The sequence below is a fragment of the Ceratotherium simum genome, chromosome 16, assembly GCF_057802395.1.
Source record: "Ceratotherium simum simum isolate JZ-2026a chromosome 16, ASM5780239v1, whole genome shotgun sequence".
In the NCBI taxonomy this organism is placed as follows: domain Eukaryota; kingdom Metazoa; phylum Chordata; class Mammalia; order Perissodactyla; family Rhinocerotidae; genus Ceratotherium; species Ceratotherium simum.
In genome coordinates this window covers 3,295,692-3,321,285 of record NC_141915.1, presented here as the reverse complement: position 1 = coordinate 3,321,285, position 25,594 = coordinate 3,295,692, and the positions used below count along the sequence as shown (strand labels likewise).

The window sequence follows — 25,594 nt, the reverse complement described above, 5'->3', positions numbered from 1 at the left end:
ATCTCCCTGGAAGCCTGGGTCACCACGGTAATGGGTGTTTGAGCTCTTTTTTTCAGGAATTGGAACCCCTTGTCAGCTTCAGACCAGTTGAGACCACCAACCCATCAACTGGGCCCACACAGACATATGCCCGATAAAAGTGACCTTTTGACATTCTGACGTCAAGAGGTTAAAACTCCACCCTCAGGGCATGCTAACACCGCCATTCTGTGAACACGCATCCTATGAAGAGGCATGAAGCCTAACTACACTTGCGCAGATCATCAATTATCTCATCTCTCCTCACCTCCAATCATTTGAGACCACCCTGCCCCCTACCCCATAAATATCCCTGTGTCCCCATTTTTGGGGAAGCGGATTTGAGATTCATTCTCCCATTTCCTCACTTAGCTGCCTGTGATTAAGAAACCCCCTCTCTCTGCTGCAATCTCATTGTCTCGGTGTTTGGCTTTCTGGGCGGCAGGCAAAAATGGACCTGGTGCAGTAACACAATCACTCCAAATTCAGTGATTTTTGTATATTCCAGACTGAAACAGGACATACACAACGCTTTTGTTTCCTCTTAGTTTTTTAAATTCATGGGAACATAATGTAAGTCTTATTAGCCCATCTGCTTATTCTATTTGGTTTGAGTCTGCAGGGTGGTGCAAAAAAGTTTTTTTGCCAGTTTTAGGACTCATCCATTTGCAGTAGGCCGCTTCAGCATCTGCTTTAGCTATTGGCTATTAGGTTTCCCTGGAAAATAATAACAGCAATTGCCATTTCCTGAGTATTTATTGTGTGCCAGGCACAGTAGTAGGTGCTTTTGCTCATTTATCCTTAAAAAAAATCCTATGAAGTAGGTAAATTATACTCACTTTACATATGAGAAACAGGCTCAGAGAGACTAAGCCACCTAGTTAATATGGAAAGTAAGGGATGTGGAAGCTCCCAACCCCCGTACTCTTAAACCTCTGAGTTGCCTCAACCCACTAAGCATACAATCACCTCCTTATGGCTCCCCTACCCTTCTGCTGGCAGAATTCAAGAAATTCATGTCTGCCAGACTATCTGGAAAATACAACAGCTGACACAAAAGCCCTTGGACCTTCAGCTTGTGGAAAAGCCTCAAGGTCACAACCCTCCCAAGCTGCAACTGAGATCTAGGGGAAGGGTCAGTCTAGAAAAGTAGAGAAGAGGGTAGAGTAAGACCCTAGGAGAGTTCTAACAGGAGGAAGTAGTGACCAGAAGTGATCAGAAGTTCTCAGGATCTGGGCTAGCCCAGCGGCATAGAGGTTGAGTTCATGCGCTCCACTTCCGCGGCCCGGGGTTCACAGGTTGGGATACCAGGCGCAGACCTACACATCGCTCATCAAGCCGTGCTGTGGCAGCATCCCATATACAAAGTAGAGGAAGACTGGCAAAGAGGTCAGCTCAGGAGCAACCTTGCTCAAGCAAAAAAAAAACGTTCTCAGGATCAGGAAGAAGCACTTAGACTAGAGGGAAGAAAGCCATGGAGGAAGTGGCTTGGGACCCTCAGGAGAAGGAAGAGTGGAACAACCTTACAGGGCCTGTAATTACCACTGACTAACTGCCCTGAGGAACTCAAGAGTGGGTTCAGAAGCATTTAACTGTTTTTCCAAATTGTTTTTTTTTCCTTTTGTTATGTTAAGGAATTTAATCACCAACCACCCTGAACCAGACCAAGCCTCACCACACAAGCTACGCCTATGACCTTTGTCTTATTTTTAATGCTAAAATCTCTCCAGAAGGAGCCTAGGCCTTATTACGGTAACCTGCAGTGTATATGGAAGCGTGTTTTCCAACTTAGCCTGAGCAAGCAAATACCCACCTCTCCCTTTTGAGTATTCATTCCCCGTTCGAAATAAAAGACCCCTGCTTCCCTTTGTTGGGGGAGAGCCATGACTTTGGAAATGAGTCCGCATGGTCTCTTATTTGCTGCAAATACACCTTACTTTGTGTGACAACTACTTCTGGTGGAGAATCTGATTTAACTCGCCAGGAGGTGACCCCACTTTGGTTTTAGTAACATAATCATGATGAAGGGAATCTCAATCAGTGAAATCTGGCTCAGCGGTCACTCCTCCCCCACTGGAAATTCTATGTACAATAAATATCCAAACTGATGTTTACGATATTCAGATAAAATAACTATTTATTACCTATCCACCTGTAATAGGTACTTTTTGTTTGCAAGTATCATCCTTCCCAAACCCACAGGGCATGGAAAGGTGAGAGTACTGCACTCACTGTTCAGAGGAAACGGCCCAGAGAGGTGACATTTCTTGCTGAAGCTTACAAAGCTAAATAAGGGCAGGGGTTCAAATCTAGGTCCATTTGACCCAACAATAATGCTCTCTCCCTAAGCCTCAGCTGCACTAGTAAACATGATACTTAAAAAGAATATCCACAACATATTTGCAGGCTCTGTTTGTGAAGAGATGCAATAGCACTAACTCTGAAATTATTTTTAACAAAACCAGAACTTACTGGTGGAGAGGCGAAACGGCACGACGGAGAGCTGCCACAGGAGCTTCCAGAGACAGAGCCAGCATACACAGGCACCGGAACCGGGCAGGCTACGGCAAGAAACACCAACGAAGAGAAACACCACTTAGTAGTACAATTACATTACTTGTCTAATAGAAAAACCTGTCAAAACTACTTCATCTTTGTGTTGACCAAAAATTCACATTCACCTACTTATTACAGCTCCCATGGATGAAACTAAAAATGCAGCAATTACTAAAACTATTTTGACGTGGATTTGGAAGGAAAAACAGAACTGTTATCAAATAAACACAACTCCAAGTATTTAAGAAAACCTCAATGAAATCTTGAGAAGGACCATAAAAAATTAATTTTGTAATACAAAATACTAATTTTTCCTTAAATTTGCACTCACTCTTTAAGTAAAAATGCAAAAGTGGGTACTCACATTTTTTTACTGGAATTTGCTCAAGAAAAGGATGGCTAAAAAATGCTTCTGTAATGAAAAATGACAATGCAACCATTAAATTGACATTGACTAGCAGATAGGTTAATCTTGTCAATGTAGTCAACATAATGTCTTTGAGATCATAGATAATTATTAACTTCTTTGTGTAGCCTCCATTTCTTTTAAATGTTAGAGCATATTATTTTTATAAATCTATAAAAATTATCAAATTATAAGTAATTCTTAATCTATGAAATATTTAAAATAATAACTGTGACTTTTCAAAACCTCCATCACCAACACAGCATGCCCTGAGGCAGTGTAAGGAGACGTGTTCTCTAGCAGGTGCCCTCCTCAAGCTCACAGTGTATGGAGTGCTGTGACCAGGCCCTCACTAAGCACATTTTTGAACTATGGCTGTTAATCATCCTAAGAGGAAATCTAGGCAGCTGATTTGTAAAAAAAACTCTATCCTTCTAGCCAAGAAGTATTCCTACAGCTGGTTGCACATTTTTCAAAAAAACTATTAATTTGATTTAATTTATTCAGCTATCCACCAAAGATAAAACCTATACAATAAGCCTGCTAATTAGATAAATAAGTGAGTACATGGCAGTTCATTATTTTACTCTCTTTATTTGCCTGTATGTGTAAATTATTTCATTATTTCTTTAAAAATCCACAAAGATAATCTCATTTATCATTAAGTCTCAGACTTGAATGATATCAAATATCACAGAGCAAGCAGGGAGAATAGCACAGTACCCACATGGAGGTTCACAGGATAATACAAGATCAGGAATCAGCTTCACTCAGGTTTAGTCTAAATTATCTTCCACTCTGAAGGATCTCATGAGTTTCACTGAAATAAATACCCAAAGCCCCTCAGAGTAACTATCAACCACAAGACTTGCTAAGGAATGGAAGTGTGGAGGGTTTTGGAAAGAAGCCTGAGTTTTCTACCTTCTATCTTTTTTAGAACAAAAATTAATACACATATATACATAAATTCTAGTTTAACATGTAAGATTTTTTTATGCTAACTTTTACAAAGGACATAATAGGGATGAAATAGAAAAGATATAAATAAACTAGATTGACTGAACGCAAATACTCTGAAACCACCTTTCAAATCAATTGCTATGGTATGGAAAGTATATAAATATTTAACATAACCTATAATTTTAAAACTATTATCCATGAGTATGTTGTTTCACTACTGACCCATATTCCTCATAGTTATAGAGCAACTCAGTTTAATGTCTCCTTCTGAAAAATAAAACATATTTACCAGCTACATAAACTGAAGTTTAATTTCAATTTTACAAAACTTTAAGTAAATACATATTCAGACTACTTCATCTTTCCCCCTCTACAGAAGCTATTAGATCTATCATCTCCTGAGAACACTTCCTAGGACAATAAACTGAGTGCCACATACCAGTTCCTCATTTAATCCTCACAAACTTCACAAAAGGTATTATTGTCTTTCTTTTACGGATAAGGAGATTGAAGCACATAAAGGCCATGCACCTTCGCCAAGGTCAAAGAGCGATAAGTTGAGGAAGCAGAATTCAAACCTCAGTCTGCCTGATCCAGAAGCCTATGTAGATTTCCATAACATACATCAACAGACCAAAATTCTGGAATAAATTTTTGCAAATCTCTATTGTTATTACAACTAATACTACAGGAAAAATCAAACACTTTTCTTTTCTAAAAATTTGATGATCAGGGTTAATTTGATAAGCATTTTCATCAAACACGTTTTATGGTTTTTCTGGTCTAACATCTTCAAGTCTCACTGTTTTTACGTAAGATTGAAAAGAACAATCTTTTACATAAGATTGATAAGAACAAGTTAACAAACCATCCCCCAAACAGTTGGGGTTGCTGAGACCCAACAGTTTCAGGGATAAATGTTCTTTCAAGACCTTCGACAACTGGATAATCTCTACAGTATTAAGCATTCCAAGTTCTTTCACTACACATGAAGTGGTAAAATATTATTTGAAGATAGACTGTGATAAGTTAAAGTACTCAGAGGGAAATTTTTAGCTTTTATTATATTATATATACTTATAATAAGCATACATAATAGAAATGCCTATATTATAAAAGAAGAAAGGCTCAAAATCAATGATATAAGCTTCCACCTCAAGAATCTAAAATTCTTAAACACAGGCCATGGCCTCCAAGAGGCACCCACAGCCCACTGTCCTATAGCCGTGGTGAGAGCCAAGCTGCCACAAGGCACATGTTCACATGGAGGGTGACATGGAGCCGCCCTTCCTGTCTCCCTAAACCCCATCTTCAAGGTTAGGGACTTTTCTATCAGGATTCTAAAATGTTTCTCCTCCATTCCTTCCTCCCAGATCTTTTCCCAAATATATCCCCAACCTGGACCTTTCCCTCTGAAATCCAAGTGACTTCTGACATCTGCACTTAGAGGTCAAATGGACATCTTAAATTTAACATGTCCAACCTACACTCCTGATCTTGCCCCCGTAGCCTGCTCCATCCACATGGTCTTTCCTATCTCTATAACTGACAACTCCATTCTTTGGAGTTGCTCAGGCCAAAAATCTTGGAGACATCTTTGAGTCTTCTCTTTCTATCACACCCTACATCCAATGCAACCGTAAATGCTGCTGCCTCTACCCCCAAAATGATCCAGAATTCAACAACTTCTCACCACCTCCACTGCTGTTACCCTAGTCTAAGCTACTCCATTTCTCACCTGGGTATAGTGATTATATAGTCTCCTGATTAGTCTCCCAGCTTCTGCCCTTGCCGTACCTCACCACAGGCTGTCCTCAACAAGCAACCAGACTGATTTTAAAACACTCGTCAGATCATATTATTCCTCTGCTCAAAACCATGCAATGGCTCCCTATCACACTTTGAGCAAAAGCCCAAGTCTTTAACTGGCCCTCCAGCTGCTCCTCCAGCTTACACGGCCTGCTCCCAGGTCTGGACATCTGTACTGGCTATTCACTCTGCCTAAAAAGCTCTTCTCACAAATATCCACATGGCTCACTACTCATACCTGTCAATCACGTCTGTGTTCAAATGTCCCTTTCTCAGAAAGCTCTTCACTCACTACCTTATTTAAAATTTCAATCCCCATCCCACCCCCATTTCTCTTCCTTTATTTTTTTCCACAGTACTTACTGCCTTCCAATAGAGCGTATAATTATATTTTATAATGTGTTTGTCTCTCCTCCACTAGAATATATGCATCATGAGGACAGGGATTTTGTTTATTACTCTACCCACTGTACCTAGAACATAGCAGGCACTCAATAAATATTTACAAAATAAGTGAAAGAAAAAAGATAAAGAGAAAGAAAAGTGAAATTGACTCTTTCCTTTGAAACTTCTATAGTATCTTTTCAAAAAAATATCTTCAGAATACACAAAAATGATATTAGCAAGCATACAAAATCTGAAAAAATATTACTTACCAAAGTCCATTCTATCTTTTTGGTTTCTCTGAAGTAAACCCAAAAGGAGATTAGCCAAATAAGGTGATGTTTCTCTGGGAATGCTGGGGGAAAGGAAAAAAAACAACCTAAGTGGTGAGTTTATACATATTAACTATATGACTTTTGCCTTCATTACGGTAAATGAAAATGTATATGCAGTTTCACAAATACTACATTTTATACCAACATGACCATGGTAAAGCCTCACTCCTTACAGGGGAAAAAAAAAAACAAACACTAAGCAACTGCCTTTGAGAAATAGCATCAATTTGGGAAGATTCCTGTATTGTGCTTATTATTGCTTGTTAGAATATCTGCAGGAATAAAGCACTTCACAAGCACAGACAATTTTGAGTTTTAACACAACTTCAACCTTGCACTAATAGTTGCTATAGAGTTCTCTATCAGAAAAAGAGCCACGTCCAACTCTGTCTGGAAGGGGGCAGAGCTTAAACAAACACAAGTGAGAAATAATACAGCTTCCTGAAATCCAGTAAGAAAAAGACAAACAAGGCATTAGAAAGATGAGTAAGTAACAGGAATGTACAATTCACAGAATAAAAACTACAAAAGGACATTAAACAAATAAAGAAAAAGCCAACCTCACTAAAAAAGAGAATAATGCAAATTAAATTAATAGCTAATTGATCCTCCCCCATGTGTGCGACATCAAGTCTAATAACATCCCACGTGGGTAACAATGTGAGGAAAGGAGCAATCTCTTACACTGCTGTATAAACAGGACAGCCAACTTGGAGAGCATACCTTGAGGTTCAACAATTCCATTTCTAGGAGTCCATCCCAAAGAAATGTACAAATGTGTACACATACACATACACACACACACACACACACACAGAAACATACTCTCTCTCTCTTTCTCTCTCTCTCTTCACTAAAGCTTACTTGTAGTAACCAAAAAATGAAAACAGGGATCTGATTTAATAAAATATGATACATCTAACCATGGGACTCCATGTAGCCATTTAAAACAATGCAGTAGTTCTCTACATACTGTTGCTGAACAACCTCTACACTATACTGCAGAGTAAAAATAAAGCTGCAGAACAATTCGCAAAGTATGATGTAATTTGTACTGAACTGTGTGTGTGTGTGTGTAAATATGAACATAAACAAGTACTCAAATGTGTAAAAAGAACTCGCAAAAAAAAAAAAAGATTTCGAAAGATACAAAGCAAACTCTTGTTTCCCTTGCGAGTGGGGGAAGGCCTAGTGAGAATATGCTTTCTACTTTATGCACATCTGTTGTTTTCATCTCCCTCCCCTCAAAGAACACATATAACTTCTGTAGTTTTTTCTTTTAACATACTTAACATTTTGGGGCGAGCCCCGTGGCTTAGCGGTTAAGTGCGCGCGCTCCGCTACTGGCAGCCCGGGTTCGGATCCCGGGCGTGCACCGACGCACTGCTTGCCCGGCCATGCTGAGGCCGCATCCCACATACAGTAACTAGAAGAATGTGCAACTATGACATACAACTATCTACTGGAGCTGTGGGGAGAAAAAGGGAAAAAAAAGGAAGAGGATTGGCAATAGATGTTAGCTCAGGGCCAGTCTTCCTCAGCAAAAAGAGGAGGATTGGCATCGATGTTAGCTCAGGGCTGGATCTTCTTCACAAAAAATAAAAAAATGAAAAATAAACAACATTTTAAAAAAGAAATAAAATGGTATAACACTACACAGGCACCTATGATGTATGTGATAGTAATTTTCTAATTTCCTGTCATAAAAAATACTCTCATTACTGTCAATTGAAAAAAGTTTCAATAATGGAAATACATAAAACACACAGAGTTCAAATAAATAACATTGTATTCACAAACAGCAAAACCCAGGGTAATCCAAACACATACTTAGGCATTAAGCTCCTGTTTTTTTCATAAAACATCCTTAGGTCTTGAGGACTATTGGCCTGTTTAAACAAAAAAAAAAAAAAAAAAAGGTTTAATTTCCTAAACAATGGGGACAAAAATTCCAACTCATATGACCGATGCTCATATTCTTGCTATCTATCATAGATTCTGAACTTGAAAGTCAGGCATTGCTGAAGGACACAGATGGGCTCTGGGAACCTAGATAACCTCTGAAATTGTACACAAATTCTGCATATCTGGCCATAATGTATTTTTCTGAGGTCGGACTCTCAGAGAGGCCTGAAACTTAGGAACCACTATTCTGGAGGTTACATGGCCTACCCAACAGGTATATTTTTATTGTGTAAAATCAGGGTGTATTTTACCTTAGGACTTTCAAGGGATTCAAGAGAATTAAGTATATCACTACTTTTCAGTCTCTCCATAACAACAACTAGTACCCTCATAATAAGAGCTGCTGAATTAGTGCAGCTGCCTCTACCTACAAACTAGATCGGGAAATGCAGAGTTTAACCTGGCTGTGTCACTGATTTTTAGTACCATCTTGGGCAAATAATTTCACTTTGTTCCAATTTTCAGATTCAACAAGCCTCTTTGTAACTGGGAGATATGAACTCAATAGGAATCATCATGATTATATTCTAGAGGGCCTCTTTTTGACCAGATGTTAAGGGAGAGGAGGAGAGGAAGACCCACCCAAAATAATTTCCATAAAGCCTCAGCAGTGACAGGTATAGAGAGCTAGAGGTAGTTTCCAGTGACCTTCCCAGACCAGCCCTAGTCCTCACTTGGATTCCAGGACCCCAAAACCAGGCTAAGCAGGAAGCGCTGACATCACCGTTCATACTCATTTCCCAGCAGGTTGCTAGCCCTGACCCTCGTTGGTGTTCACTAGTCTGGAAAACATATAACAGGCTTCATGCCCAGTCCAACCACCAAGGGAAGGCAGATAAAAAAGGAAAAGCAAAAGATGTTCTAGCTCACTACTACTATAGCAGTGTTTGCCTGCAACAAAATCAAAGTAAGTCACAAAGGAACCAAAAACACTGCTTTCAGAGTATTCCCCATTTTATAAGTCAAAGGCAACTGCAAAATGAGAAGATCCGAAAACCGAGCACATAAGGAAAAAATCAGGCTACCTGAAAAGGTGGTTTTCCAACTAGGCACTGATATATCACTGTTCCTATGCTCCACAAGTCTGCCTTAGCATCATAATGTTGAGACATAATAACCTCAGGAGCCTGGGGATAAAAAAATTCAAGAGACATGCACTATGTTATTTACATAATTAATACACATGTATTAATTAACTGGAAAAGGTCACACTCTTAACAAAACTACTAAAATAAAAGTGACACGTTGTGCTAGTTCCCTAATCAAATGATACTGCAATGAATATAGAACCACATTCTTACATTGAGATTTACTGGTAAATCTCAAAAACAATGTTGCATGAAAAGAAGCAAGTTGCAGAAAGAAACATTTCTATATATTATTATGGACATATAACATACATTAGAGTATTAAAATAGTAATAAAGAAAAACATACACCAATTACAGGATAGAGATTACTTCTGCAGGAGAGCGGGGAATGAGAAAAGAGAGAAGTACAAAAGGGACTGGGCCTGTCTCTGAAATATTTTATTTGTTTCTAAAAAAAAAAACGATCAAGGCAGGGCCGGCCCCGTGGCTTAGCAGTTAAGTGTGCGCGCTCCACTGCTGGCGGCCCGGGTTCGGATCCCGGGCGCGCACCAACGCACCGCTTCTCTGGCCATGCTGAGGCAGCGTCCCACATACAGCAACTAGAAGGATGTGCAGCTATGACATACAACTATCTACTGGGGCTTTGGGGGAAAAAATAAATAAATAAAATATAAAAAAAAAAAAGATCAAGGCAGGGGCCAGCGCAGTAGCATAGTGGTTAAGTTTGCACACTCCACTTCTGCGGCCCTGGGGTTCACAGGTTTGGATTGAGGGCGCAGACCTACGCGCTGCTCATCAAGCCATGCTGTGGTGGTGTCCCATATACCAAACAGGGGAGGATGGGCACAGGTGTTAGCTCACGGCTAATCTTCCACACCAAAAAGAGGAGGATTGGCAACGGACGTTAGCTCAGGGCCAGTCTTCCTCACAAAAAAATAAAAATTAAAAGAAAAAAGATCAAGGCAAACGGCAAACTGTTGACTTTGTTAAATATGAATGGTAGGTACACAAGTGTTTGTTATGTTATTCTCTTTTTTTCTGTCATTTGAAAGCTTTTAAAATGATAGAAAAACTGATGCAAGACATAATACAAATGGTCTTACAAGCAAAGGCATTTCTCTGCTGCTTTGTTACAGCTATTTTCTCACCTCTCATTAGATGTTGCTTTTCAAAAATACCATCAACCAGGACAAACATTAAATAGAAATGTCAAGTATACCGAAAGATAGTGAAATTTTATTTTCCATTTTCATTTATCATCCCTAGTAAATTTCTTTTTTTGCTGTTGTTGTTTTATTTGTGAGGAAGATCAGCCCTGAGCTAACATCCATGCTAATCCTCCTCTTTTTGCTGAGGAAGACCGGCTCTGAGCTAACATCTATTGCCAATCCTCCTCCTTTTTTTTTTCCCCCAAAGCCCCAGTAGATAGTTGTATGTCGTAGCTGCACATCCTTCTACTTGCCGTATGTGGGACGCGGCCTCAGCATGGCCGGAGAAGTGGTGCATCAGTGTGCGCCCGGGATCCGAACCCGGGCCGCCAGCAGCGGAGTGCGCACGCTTAACCGATAAGCCACCGGGCCGGCCCCACTAGTAAATTTCTTGCTGAATCAATTTCCTTTAATAATCAGCCCAAGGAGCCAGCCCATGGCGTAGCGGTTAATTAAGTACGCGAGCTCCGCTGCTGGCGGCCCGGGTTCAGATCCCAGGCGTGCACCCACGCACCACTTGTCAAGCCATGCTGTGGCAGCATCCCATATAAAGTGGAGGAAGATGGGCACAGATGTTAGCCCAGGGCCAGTCTTCCTCAGCAAAAAGAGGAGGATTGGCAGATGTTAGCTCAGGGCTGATCTTCCTCACAAAAAAAAAGAAAAATAAAAAAATAAAATAATAATCAGCCCAAGCACTCTCTCTATCCTCAAGGATATTAGTTCAAGGCTGAACTAATTTCATACTCAAGAAGTGCAAAACTGGGCCCGCCCAGTGGCGCAAGGGGTTAAGTGTGTGCGGCCCTGGGTTCGCCAGTTCAGATGCCGGGTGCGCACTGATGCACCGCTTGTCAAGCCATGCTGTGGTGGCATCCCATATAAAGTGGAGGAAGATGGGCACAGATGTTAGCCCAGGGCCAGTCTTCCTCAGCAAAAAGGGGAGGATTGGCAGATGTTGGCTCAGGGCTGATCTTCCTCACAAAAAAAAAAAAAGAAGTGCAAAATAATTTTTAAATTATAAAATTTATTATATAAGCAGTAAAGTATAATCCAGATAGTAAATCTAATGCAAAAAAATTTTTTTTGAACTTTGATTACTAGTTCCCTTCATCTCAAAGCCGATTTTAGATTAGAGGAAATCCTAATTGAATATAAACCCATTTTAAATTTAAAACTGAAATAGGGACATTTATTTACTTTGCTGGATTCTGAAGTTCCAGAAGTAACGTATTTCCAGGCTTAATACTTCACATTAGTTCAGAAGTTTCATAGCCTCACCCTATCAGACATGACAATATTCATATGAAAGAATAAAGAGGAAAACTAAGATTTTTCAGCTTTAAATGTGATGCTAATGAAAAAAACTTCTACGAAATACGGATCTTGTCAAGTGAGACAACATGCAAAAGATGAGCATATCTTATACCTGGAGAGGTGCTCGCAAAAGGTTTTTTTCCTAAGTATTCCTAAAATTAAACATCAAGTATAGCATGACCATACTTCATCAATTTTTATTTTCAGCTTAATCTAATAGGGGATTTCTACCATAGTAACCAATCAATGAGCAAAGATGACTGACTTTTACAGTCCACTATGCTAAAGCAAAAGATGTCTGTACTATAGCATTGTCAGTAATATAATTAATGTCAGTAATATAAATAACAATTCAGACTATATATATAAATCACATCAGACTTGGAAACAAGATTCTACTTAAACTCTAATGCTTATGGTGCCATGCTGTAAACACACAAAGATGCAAACATTCACTCACCATGTACATTGGGGACCCACACAGAGTTGCAGCCATCATGTTACTATGCAGGTAACGAGCAAAACCAAAATCCGCTATTTCACAAAATAAAAAGAAGAAAAAGAAATGATACCTTTGCTCACACTTAACATAGATCATATGATTCTTCAAGACACAAGAGGGCACAAAAGAATTGTGAGAAATTAACAGTTTATTGAATAAGACTCTCCACCAAAGAAAAAAGTAGCTACCTCAATTTCCACAAGCTAAGAAACAGCAGTAATCACCAATTGTACAAGTCACTGCTCTGCCCGATTTTTAACCAAGGAGGGAGCACCCAGCTTTGCAAGATAAAATAGTAATTATAATAAATGATTCATTAACACAGGTCTCATTAAATATCAACACAGGTAGAGAATTCGAACTGTTTTGTCCTCCTCCAGATACCAGATGTAACCTACATAATATTAGAAATTTCTTAAAATACCACTAAAAATTTATTTTTCTAACAACCAAGAGAAAGCTTTAAAAAAAAAACCTAGCATTACAAACTGCTTCAAATAATTTTGAGATATAAGAGTGCTTTTTAGCCAAATAAGAAAATTGAACTAAATGGTCTCTTAGATCTTTTATGTTAAAATCCCATGAGCTGTACAGAATCAGGGTTATTAATTTGCTGCCAGCAACCACAATACATCAGCTTCCCTCTGATGAGGAGAAGGATTTACTGCTGGGATTCATATTAGAGTTTCTAACATGGGCCCCTTGGTCCTGTCTGAAATTTAGCATATGCTGCCAATAATGTAATGAGTTCACATATCTAAAAGTACCTCACTGAACTCAATAAAAATTTCAAAAGTGCATCAACAAAAATCCATCATCCTAACAAGGCTGAACCAAAATTATCTGAAAATACTGAGTCTCAAAAATGTACTTTCCGTGAAACAATACACGGCCACTTACCTATTTTGATGCGAATACCACTGACACTTGACTTCCTGCGATTGGCGTAAGACAGCAAGATGTTCTGTGGTTTGAGATCCCTATGGATTATTCCTTTGCTGTGCAGAATTCGCATGGCAGCTGCAATCTGATGCAGAAACACTCTGATAGTATCTTCACTCAGAGTTCCTTTAGCTGGTAGAAAAGGAGTTACATAAATATTTAAGCACACAAAATCAAATCTCATTTGCATACTCCATCAACAGAATTGAGTTGTTAAGGAGAACATGAATGGAATAAGGGACTGGGATTCCCATTTTTTCACTTTTTTACCTTAATAATTTAAGTCTATGCAGAGATATCAGATATCTCAAAAATTTTAATCAGGCTGTTGTGAAGAGAACTGATTTACATGCGACCTTTTGTTTCCACTGGTGTCCGTTTTCCTTTTTCCTGTCCCATTGCTACTGCTGAAGGTGCCCACATTACTCTGGACACAGCAGGTGCTCAACAAATGTGAGTCTCCTCTACAAGCCAAAAGGTAAGCTCCCCTTCCAATCAATCAGTATCTGTGATCAATGTCCCTATTTAATTCCAACCACTACATGAGAACAAATTAAAAACAGGTGAAATCCTCGAATGGCGAGACTTGGACAAGACTGCCACTTGGACCTGTCAGGAGTCTGTATTCCCACATCTGTCTCCTTTAATCTCCCCTGCTGCCCAACACCCCTGTCCCACCATAGTATCTTTCATAACTAACGACACCTTTAAGAAGAAATGTTTTAACCTGTTTTCACTACTATAAAGCAGCAGCATGAACATTATTTGAAGGTAGTCATTACTCAATAAATACTACAATGTTTCTGTACGGACGCTGGAGCACGTAACGGTTAACAGGCTGCCTTTGTTCAAATCCAAATCCCAGCTCCTCCACCTCCTTACTGTGGGATCCTGGAAGATGACCCCTCTGTGCCCAGTCCCCAACCATAAAAAGCTGAAAACAGACTAACCACATGGGGTTGTTGTGACCATGAAACAAGATGCCACACTTAATAATGAAGACTTGAGAAAAAGGCCTGGCACATAATAAGTACTCAAACTGTAATCAGTGCACAAATACTAACTTTTTATTACAAGGGATCTAAAAGTCACAAGTCTAAGTCCCTGAATCCTTACATCAAGGATTTAACATCCATGACCCCATCTAAATCCTTTGTGAATACATTTCTGCCCATACAACTCTAGAATATGTTCTATATAACCTTTCCATTTGCAATTAAGATTAAGAAAGATAAAAATAACATGAACACTGGGAACAAGTGAAATCTTATGGTTTTAAAATCATTTTAATGACATATTAAGTGACATTTTATGTCCTCAACATCTTCAAATAAAATAAATCCCCATCGTTTAAAAATCATCAAATACTTTTTCTGTGAGGGCTGTTCTTAAGCTATCCTCTTTTTTTAATTCTTTGGGATTCTTTTCCTGACGCTCACTGTAAAAACAAATAAATGTTTAAAAATACACTAAAATGTATAGACAGTGCAATCTCCCATCCCCCGCCCCTTGGAGATGAGCTCTGTGTCAATCTGGAGTGTGTTCTTCCAGATCAACCTTCTTGCAGACGGCAACACACACATTACTGCATATTAGTGGGTGGCTCAAATCAACAACTGGAGCTTTATTTTTGTAATGTTTTACTTAAATTACATTGCAACAACTAAAATAGGTATTGTGGTTTTTTCCCATTTCATTCATTTACATTTTCACTCTAAGGCTTAGAAAAATTTTGCTACTTTAAATGACAGCTGCTCAGAACTTGTATCTTTGACCCATGACATACTACTGAATAGACTTAAAATTTATCTGATTCAGAGTCCAAATCCTAACACTGTTCCCATGGGTAAAAAATTAACGATCTAGTTGAGGCTGTTTCTGGGCACAAACTGTAGTAAATGTTCACATATTTCTATGAACGTGGTATGTGTACTTCTCAACACAATCCCATAAACTGAAATTCCCATGTTAAAAACCTAATATTTTAAAGGCATTGCCAGCATCAAAACTCTTTCAAGGGGCCGGCCCCGTGGCGTAGCAGTTAAGTGCGCGCGCTCCGCTGCTGGCAGCCCGGGTTCGGATCCCGGATGCACACTGATGTACCGCTTGTCAGGCCACGCTGTGGTGGCATCCCATATAAAGTGGAGGAAGATGGGCATGGATGTTAGCTCAGGGCCAGTCTTCCTCAGCAAAAAGAGGAGGATTGGCATGCAGGTTGGCTCAGAGCTGATCTTCCTCACAAAAAACAAACAAAAAAAAAACTCTTTCAAATGAATGAATTGAGCAAGTTAGCCCTGAGAGAGTGGGCTCAACTATAGCTGCTACAATTAAAGTATTCTGCTAGAATTAATGTTTAAGTGCAACTTACCAATTAATTTAGAATTTGCCTTATTTTAAACTTGCAACTGACAGAATTTGTTTCCTATCTTTTGAAAATGTGAAAGGCACCTTATTTATTAAAGCAAATAAAAAGACTAAATAACTGTGTTGTGATATAATGGCATTAGACCTAGTAGACTTTTTAGACATTCCAGATCTTCTCTCCAATAGAAACATAACATGAGCCACATATGTAACTTTAAGTTTTCTAGCAGCCACATTTTAAAAAGTGAAAAGAAACAGGTGAAATTAATACTATATATTTAATCTAATACAATGCAAAATATTATCATTTCAACTTGTAATCAATATAAAAAACTTAATAATATAATCATTCTTTTCTTCCTATGAAGTGTTCAAAATCCAACATGTACTTTACATAAAAGCACATCTCACTTGAGACTAGCCACATTTCAAGAGCTCAACAGTCCTATGTGGTCAGTGTCTATCATACTGGACCGTATGGCTCTAGACTATTCCTTGAGGACCAAATTTATTTTATATATCTTTTCAAGTGTTTCCAAACTACAAGGGACTCCCTTAACGACTGTGGCAGACAGGAGAAAGGGAGAGGTTAAATAAGGACCAAAATCACACAGCAGTTAAGCGATGTAAACAGTGGAACTGTTGCAAACCAGCTTGCCTGTCTGACTCCAGTGTTCAGTCTCCTATTCTAACACTACTGCTCTGGAATATCAAATACAGAATTCAACACCATGGGCAAAACTGCTGTCATAGCCTACTTAAATCTGCTACACCGGTAACAGTGCCTATATCAGCAAATAGAGGACTTCTGTCAGTGAAGGTAACAGATACTCTAAGGACGGCTCTAAACAGATAAGGTGCCACTCAACTGACCCCGGGGGAAAGGTGCTTTTATCTGGATCACTAAGAACGTCAAGGAACTCAAGATTCAGAGACTGACAAGAAGGTAGAAGCAAGGTGTCTTCCAGCTTCAACTCCTATCCACCAGTAGTGAACGAAATGCATTCCATCTACTAGTAAATGACATTTTGAAAAACTTTTACCAAATTGACATATTTTTTAAAAAAAGAATCTCGTTTGGGAAAAATACAAAACACACACAGAATAAACTAGCAAATTCAGGATAACAGTTGTCTCTAACGGGGAGGGGCAAGAGTGGGACTACAGAAGGGCTTACAGGGAGCTTCAGGTATACCTATAATTCTTTTTTAATTGTGGGGGGAGAAGTAATACCAATGTCATTCTCTACACAGCTTTTGATGTCAGTAATATTTTATATTTCAAGATTTTTTTAAATCTCATTTTTAATTGCACTCCCTGATTACTAGGAGAAAATGAACATTTTTAATATGTTGTTTCTCTTTTGTAAATTGTCCATAGCCTCTGTGGGTATATCTATTGATGTCTTCCTGTTTTTACCATCAATTGCCATGACCTATTTATAGGCGAGTTATGAACCTTTTACTATTTTTCTGCATATTTCCCTTGCATCTTCAAGCAGTGAACAAGCAGATGCTGGTCTCACCTATCATTAAAAAAAAAAGAAAAAAAACTTTTGAGGGACACAATTTGACCTGAATGTTTATTCTCCTATACGTATACATTTTGGATACAGAATTTCAAGCACCATCTAGTACTAAAATCTTATCTGTGCCAAGAAATAATTTCAATGTTACCTTTAATCTGTTATAACATTTTTTTTTTAATTTACAAGAAACACTCACATTAATAAATACATTCTTGGATACATTCTTCCATTATGATTTTTTTTTTATCTTGAAAGAAATGAAAGGGACTAAAGGTTCACTGATGGCAGCCCAGCAAAGTCTTTTGAAGAAGAGAGATTCTACTTGGTTTTTTCTCTCTTGGGGAGAGGACCCATCTCTCAAACACTCTCAGAGAGACACACACCTAAAGTAAGTACTTATACACAAGTAAAGTTTAGGAACAAAACCACAACAAACAATAGTTAGTCATCAATGTGACCACAATCAAACAAATACACAAATATTTATTGAATGTTTATACAAGTGCAGAAAACAGGGGTAGCATATTTCAGAAGTAACTCTCAGGACTAAACAGACTATAGTACTATCTTTATTGAACACTGACACATTCAAAAAATTACCTTGCAAATAATCTGCCAGGTCTCCACCATTGCAATACTGATATATAAAAGAAAAGGGAATTAAAATAAGGACACTGATTCAAGATTAATTCAATCCATTATCAATTTTAATTAAAAATTTGTATATATGTAAATCTAGCCTGAAAAACATAAAAATTATAGAATGAAAAATTTTTAATTTTATATTCTTTACATAGTAGAATCTAAATCACTTAGTTTTATTAATTCAAAATTTCAAATAATAACCTACTGTCAATTTTAAAGTACATACATCTTAATCCAAAGGAATTCAAAATAAATTAAACAGAAGCTTGTAAACTACCTACCTCCATCACCAGAAAGACAGAGTTGGGTAATTCCTGAAAAGTAAACATATTAAATATCATTTAGAGAAAAAAATTAAGCACAAATTTAAAAAATAATGATCATTAATAAAAATACTACACTTGTTCATTATTAAACAAGTAAAATGAAATCACAAAATCCATTAGTAAGTGAAATTTAAAATCCCCAACACAATGATATAAGCATCTCAGGGTCAAAGCGAAATCAAGTTTTGATAACATTAACGGAGTCATCAAGAAGTTCAATTCTGTTCATTAAAAGAACTAAAGAAAGACTCATCTTCTGGTTATGGTTATGATAAATTTATCACTTGTGGAAAAAAGGAGAGATTCTCAGATCCTCATGAAAGCACTTCCACTTTAAAAAGTTTACGACTTAGAGCAACGACTTGAGAATCCTCCCTAGCAATGCTCATGATACAATCTGATTTCTGGAATATATGATCCATGATGCTTAGTTTTTTTGTTTTTCTGGTTTTTATGTTTATTTGAAGGTAATCACATTATCTGCGAATTGTTGGCAAAAGGAAGACATTTCATCACGTCTTGGTAAGAGACTGATTTTAAGGAAATGATTTGAGAAATTTTTACCAAGTCTATCAAAATTCATATAGCTCCAGGTCTGTTACTTGGGTATTTCAAAGACTGATTAGCTGATTCTTCGATCACAATTTTCATAATGCTAATTAAATCTTAAATTGGACTTCCCTTCAGCTTAACAGGAGCCAGTGCTCAAATGTGATTCAAGAGACAGCCCTTCCAAGTAGCACCTGGCTTCACCAAGATCCTAAATCCAGGGGCTGGCCCTGTGGTGTAGCGGTTAAGTGAGTGCACTCCACTGCTGGCGGCCTGAGTTCGGATCCCAGGCACGCCGACGCACCACTTGTCAAGCCATGCTGTGGCGGCATCCCATATAAAGTGGAGGAAGATGGGCACAGATGTTAGCCCAGGGCCAGTCTTCCTCAGCAGAAAAAGAGGAGGATTGGCATGGATGTTAGCTCAGGACTGACCTTTCTCACAGGAAAAAAAAAAAAAAAAAGATCCTACATCCAAGAATAAAGTGCTCTATGGGAAAACAAAAGGAGGGGTAGGGCAGAGAGGGGGCAGGTCCAGGGCAGTATTCCTCAGAGTGCAATTCAAGGCCCAGTGCTAGTCAGCGAATTCTCTGGTACTGGCTCAAAATGAGAGAATTACAGAAATTCAGAGTAAGAATTTTAAAAGGTTTAAAGTAATTTAAGAAAATAATTTTATGTCTGCTGAACCTAATAATGAAAATCTTGGACATCTGTTTCTAAGTCCTTTTTTATTTCACTTTTATAATAATTCATTTTTATAGGATTTCATCAAAGTATCAGTTCACACAGATTAGAAATAAAAACTGGTGCCTCACAACAGGTAGTTTAAAAGCACTCGCGCGCAATGAGAAGCAATATAAGCGGCTGCCACAAAATGGCTTCACCATGTTCACCAAGGCTCTACATGCCACAAGTCAAGACCTGAATTAAATTATGTCCTGTAAGAAACTCACTGGCTTAGGATGACTTACTTCACTTATTTCTGCAGAGGACTAAATAAAAATCAAAACACATCACGCCCAATTCTTTGACCCCCCTCCCAGAGGTATACGGAGGTTCAGGAGAACGGCAATGCCTTCTGCTCTCTGCTAAAGAACGAGGAGCCACAGTCCTGCCCAGGCAAGATCACACGCACAGAGAGCCAGGCTGCGCGCCTAAGACGGATGCTTGGCTTCCCGGAGAGCGCTCCCATGATAAGTGAAGAAGGAGGCAGAGAACAGTCAGCTCCCAGCAGGCTAGGAGGTCAAGTTTGTAAGAAATAAATACTTATTTCCTTTCATCATAAATAAAAAGAAAAATGTGTCTCTAAGACTTAAATCACCTCCATTGTGAACTAGTCTTAATCACGAAACCTGATCAAATCCAGACCAAAGTATCCTATGATCCCTAAAATACTGAGAAATAAACATGATAACTTTCAACAAAATTTTCTTCTTCTCAAGTATAAAGTACAAAAATATTATCTCCAATCAGTACTGTTTAATCATATTAATAGCACCACATCCTAACTACTGAAGAGAAAGAGAGCCAGGAATTCCTAACGGGAGGCTAAACAGCCACAGAGAACTTCCGTTTACTCAGTATGAAGAAGTCAAATACCCATTTTGGTATTCACAATTTGGGGGGTACACATAACCATTGACTGTTCCCCACTCATTCATTCACTCATTCAATTAATAATAAATAAGATAGAAATACTTTAGCATCCTCGACTTCTTATGCAAACCTTCTTTTGCCCACCTTTAAAAGCAATGAAAATCTCCACAGGTTCAATCAGTCTCTCTCGTGAACACCCCCCTTCTTAAATACTCCTTTACAAAATAGTGCACATCTTTTAAATGAAGCACTTAAATCTGGAACATGAGTAGCTGCAAGAGTCAGAAAAGAGTCAGCAGAAGGGAAGAGAAAAACTGTTCATTTTTTAGCAAAATCAATCAAGTCATCTATAGACAAATGGAAACCCAAACTGTACTGGAGTACCAGGGAAGAACTTGAGATAATTTCAGGGTCAGAAAGGCTGAGAAGGGCCGGCCCCGTGGCTTAGTGGTTAAGTGCTCGTGCTCCGCTGCTGGCGGCCCGGGTTCGGATCCTGGGCGTGCACTGACACACCGCTTCTCCGGCCATGCTGAGGCCTCGTCCCACATATAGCAACTAGAAGGATGTGCAACTATGACATACAACTATCTACTGGGGCTTTGGGGGAAAAATAAATAAATAAATAAACTTATAAAAAAAAGAAAGGCTGAGAAGTGGGCCCGGCAGCGTAGCAGTTAAGTGTGTGCGCTCCGCTGCTGGCGGCCCAGGGTTTGGATCTCGGGCGCACACCAATGCACCGCTTGTCAGGCCATGCTGAGGCGGTGTCCCATATGAAGTGGAGGAAGATCGGCACAGATGTTAGCCCAGAGTCAGTCTTCCTCACAAAAAAAAAAAAGGCTGAGAAGTGAGGCCAATATAACCTGTGAGCCAGACCACCGAGGGGTTTCCAAAGCTGAACACATATTCATCCTCCTCTCCTAATATAAAGAAACCCTCGTTCTCAACTATTCCCCAGCATTTCCATCAAGAAAGTTAAACATAATGAATTTCATTTTATCATTTCCCTACTCAAATTCCTTAATAAGATAAAAACCAAATCTCAAAGGAAAAAAAGGGATATTATTATAAACATTTCTATGCCAGTAAGCCAAAATTTAAATGAAATAAACAGTGCCGGCCCAGTGGCATAGTGGTTAAGTTTGCGCACTCTGCTTCAGTGGCCCGGAGTTCACAGGTTCAGATTCCAGCATGGACCTACACACCACTTATCAAGCCATGCTGTGGTGGCATCCCATATAAAGTAGAGAAAGATGGATATAGATGTTAGCACAGGGCCAATCTTCCTCACCAAAAAATTTAAAAAAAATAAATGAAATAAACAAATTGAAAAACAATTTGAGGGAAAATATAACTTACTAAAACTGACAGGAAATAGAAAATTTGAAAAGGCTCATATCTATTAAAGAAATTGAATTATAATTTAAAAGCTTTCCACAAAGAAATTCTCCTTAAGTTTCAGTGTAATCCCAATCAAAATCCAAGGAGATCGTGTGCATGTGTGTGGAAATTGAGAAGCTGATTCTAAAATTTATGTGGAAATGCAAAAGGCCAAGAATAACTAAATATAATCTGGAAAAAGGAAAATAAAAGACTTATACTACTAAATATCAAGACTGACTATAAAACCATAGTAAGAAAGACAGTGAGGTAAAGGCTAAGGGGACAGAAAAGAGCCCAGAAATAGGCCTACACATATGTAGTCACTAATGAATGACAAAGCAGACACTACAGTACAGAAGGGAAAGAAATGTCTGTTCAGTAAACGGATCAACTGGCTACCCACTTGCAAAAGTAAAGGAATCTTGACCCCTACCTCACGCCACATACAAAAATCATTTCCAGATAGATTATAGAGCTAAATGTGAACGATAAAACAACATAGACTCTGGGAAAAAAACATAAGCGAATATCTTCATGAACCTAGGGTAGGGAAAGTTTTCTTAAATATGACACAGAAACACTAAATATAAAAGGAAGAAACAATAAACTGGACTATATTAAAATTAAGAACCTCTGTTCACCAAAATAAACCATTAAGATAGTAAAAAGGCAAATCACAGCGTGGGTAAGTCATTTACAACACATATATCTGGCAAAGGACTCATATCCACAATATACAAAGAATTCCAACAAATTAATAACAAAAAGACAACCCAGTAGAAAAACAGGCAAGAGACTTCCATAGGAATTTCAAAAAGAAGATATTTAAATGACTAATAAGCTTTAAAAAGGTGCTCAACAGTCATCAGGAAAACGCTACTTAAAATCATAAGATATCAGAATGGCTAAAATTGCCTGAGTGTTGGCAAGGATGTGGAGCAACTAGAACTGTCAAACACGTGGTGGGAGTGGAAATCAATATGAGGCCGGGCACCTGAGGGTTACTGTAGATCTTCAGTAAGAATGTGACTGCCTTTTGACCTTGTTCTCAACACAGACACAGATGAATCCTGTCAGTTTGCTGTTTTCTTGTTTAACCTCAGGGGTAGCTCAAGGGTCCTGAGGATTAGTGAGCTTGTTTTGCAGAAGAAAGAGAATGCCTTCGGGAAGGTTGCAATCACTGGATGACCAGCCCCAGCTGCGGCTGACCAACAAACGTCAGATTGCCCAGGTGCTTATCCAGAGTGACCTCTTTTGTTTCTCCAAAGCTCCTCCTACAAAGCCCCTTAGCTCTATAAACCCCCTGCTTTCTGTTCTTGTTAAGGCAGATTTGAGAGAACCTATGCTCCTTCCTTCTCGTTTTGGCCAATTCGAATAAACCTTTCTCCACCTCCAAGCACCTATGCCTCAGTGTTGGTTTACTGCGCATCAGGCATATGAACTTGAGATTAACAGGTTCGGTATCAATTATACTGGCAGTATTTACTAAAACTGGGCCTACCATACCCTATAATCCAGAAATTCTTCTCCCAGTGATTGTCCCTTGCAAGATCCATTTCAACAAGGAGAAATGGTGCGAGAGGAACCTAAGGAGAAACTACAACAAGCCATTTTTATTGCTTCTACTAGCCTCTTAACTCAAGAAGGCACTGGGGTGGGAGGAATGTAAAAATAATATGAAAGTAATGAGGAGGTCCTGAGTTGAAAAGATGTCCTCAATACAGGGCCAATTAAAACAAAAAAGTGCATTTGTTTTCCAAAAAAGCTGAGTCCATGCATACATGAATATATGCATTAAAAAAATAAAGTCTTGAAGGACACACAACAGTGGTTTCTTCTGGAAAAAGGAAATAGAGGTATCAGAAGAGGGTCTTTCTTTTTTACTTTATATACTACTAGGCCACTTGAACTGTCCACTGAGGGCCTATTATTTTTGTAATTTAAAAAATAAAGATAAAGTGAATTTAAAAAGTCAGATAGCATGAGTAGATGTTTCTCTCCAGCAGAATTCAAAGAAGCAGAAGTGGAGAAATACAAACAACAGAATTAGGTAAATAGCAAGAGAAAGATTCAAAGAAAAATTCCTGGCTCCTACGACCCATACCTCACATTTCTCTGCTACTTTTCCTAATTCCTTCTCTACCCCTCAGGCAACTGCTATGATTCATCTCATAGAAAAAGAGGGAAGAAACACCATTCCCGCAGTCCTCAGATTTACTCCCCTTGGGGGTTACCTGGTACTAGATAGCCTCATAGTCTCCCATGAGTAAACAGGGTCGGATTATTATCCTCACTTTACTGAGGGGGTGGTGTTAAAAAGGACAAGAAGTGGCTTGCTCAACTTCCTAAACTGAGTTTGCTATAAAAATAGTACTCTATGCCCAGCTTTCCTTATTCCCATCCAGGATCCTCCTCTTAGATCATGCTCTAAAAAACTCAGAGATGCAAAATACAATCCATGAAAGCCAGCCCTAGTTTACTGACCTGACACACACCAACGTAAGTTTGTAAAAAACCTTTTTCCTTAATCTGTATCTCAATAATGATACCAGCTCAACACAAGGTTGACATAAGGGAAGCCACATCATACAAAAGAAACCATATTGTAACTTTGAAAGACCTCTGATTAACTAACCCAGACATGTTCTGTGGATTTTACAGCCTCTCCCAGCTGCTATAAATTGATAACTTTGTTCTCTTGAGTTCCTTAGGAATGTGATGACCCCCAGGCAGAAAGTTTATGCTGATAGCCATCATCAATGACAACTGAAAGGTCAGGGTATAGGGCATTGCTCTGGTCTCTGACGAATATCCAGTAAAACAAAAGACTATCATTGGGCAGGCCCCGTGGCTTAGCAGTTAAGTGCGCGCGCTCCGCTGCTGGCGGCCCGGGTTCCGATCCTGGGCGCGCACCGACGCACCGCTTCTCCGGCCGTGCTGAGGCCGCGTCCCACATACAGCAACTAGAAGGATGTGCAGCTATGACATACAATTATCTACTGGGGCTTTGGGGGAAAAAATAAATAAATAAATAAAATTTTAAAAAAAAACAAAAGACTCTCAGGAACTAATAACAGATGGATGCCCCCACCATGAGACCAGATGCCTCCCCCACCCAGAAAGCAGCCCCCTATATAACTGGCCTGTAGTCTTAGTTCTGTAAAATGGTTCTTTCAGACATTAGTCAGCCATCTTCCCCCTCACTGGCAAGCTGTAATAAAATGCCCTTTCTTTTCCACCATCTTGCCTCTTGACAATTGGCTTCTGTCTCACGGCGAGCAGATAGTGCCTTTTGTGCAGTAACATACTTACACAAACCTAGATGGTTTACCCTACTACACACCTAGGCTATGAAGGAGAGGAAGACTATCCTCTACTCACTCTGGGTCCTTTCTGGCTGGGCTACAAATTAAATTGACATGAGACCGACTAGCAGGAGAAAATCAAACAAAGCTTTATAACATGCATACATGGGAGAGACCAGGGAAACTGAGTTTCTCGACAAATGGTAGAGGTTTTCACCTTAAATAGCATATTCCGGTAGACAAAGGACGATGTTGGGGGTGGGGGGAGTCAGCTATGGGAGATTACCAGAAAAGCACAGTAAACAAGAGTATGCAGATGTAAGTCCTCCCCTTCCGCACTGATAAGAGTTGATAAGAGTTTCTAGAGGTAAAGTCATCCTGCTCTTCTTCCTGGTACAGAGAGGGAGATACCTTTA

General features: G+C 39.0%; 1 protein-coding gene across 7 annotated transcripts in view; it reads right to left on the bottom strand.

The window, feature by feature from the left end:
- ULK2 (unc-51 like autophagy activating kinase 2) overlaps window positions 1–25,594 on the bottom strand; it is a 94,760-nt gene that overhangs the window by 58,068 nt on the left and 11,098 nt on the right. For 6 of the 7 annotated variants that reach the window (XR_015554615.1, XR_015554616.1, XM_087440387.1 and 3 more), the window contains 9 exons: window positions 18,305–18,337; window positions 17,979–18,015; window positions 13,445–13,618; window positions 12,503–12,576; window positions 9,459–9,560; window positions 8,299–8,357; window positions 6,406–6,488; window positions 2,939–2,986; window positions 2,491–2,579 (listed from right to left, as the gene is read on the bottom strand). Coding sequence is in view for 5 of the 7 variants with exons in the window: in XM_087440387.1 (XP_087296513.1) it covers window positions 2,491–2,579; window positions 2,939–2,986; window positions 6,406–6,488; window positions 8,299–8,357; window positions 9,459–9,560; window positions 12,503–12,576; window positions 13,445–13,618; window positions 17,979–18,015; window positions 18,305–18,337 (699 nt within the window). In the remaining 2 variants the exon portion in view is untranslated. The remainder of the gene's footprint in view (window positions 1–2,490; window positions 2,580–2,938; window positions 2,987–6,405; window positions 6,489–8,298; window positions 8,358–9,458; window positions 9,561–12,502; window positions 12,577–13,444; window positions 13,619–17,978; window positions 18,016–18,304; window positions 18,338–25,594) is intronic. The other variant, XM_087440391.1, reaches the window with a different exon arrangement.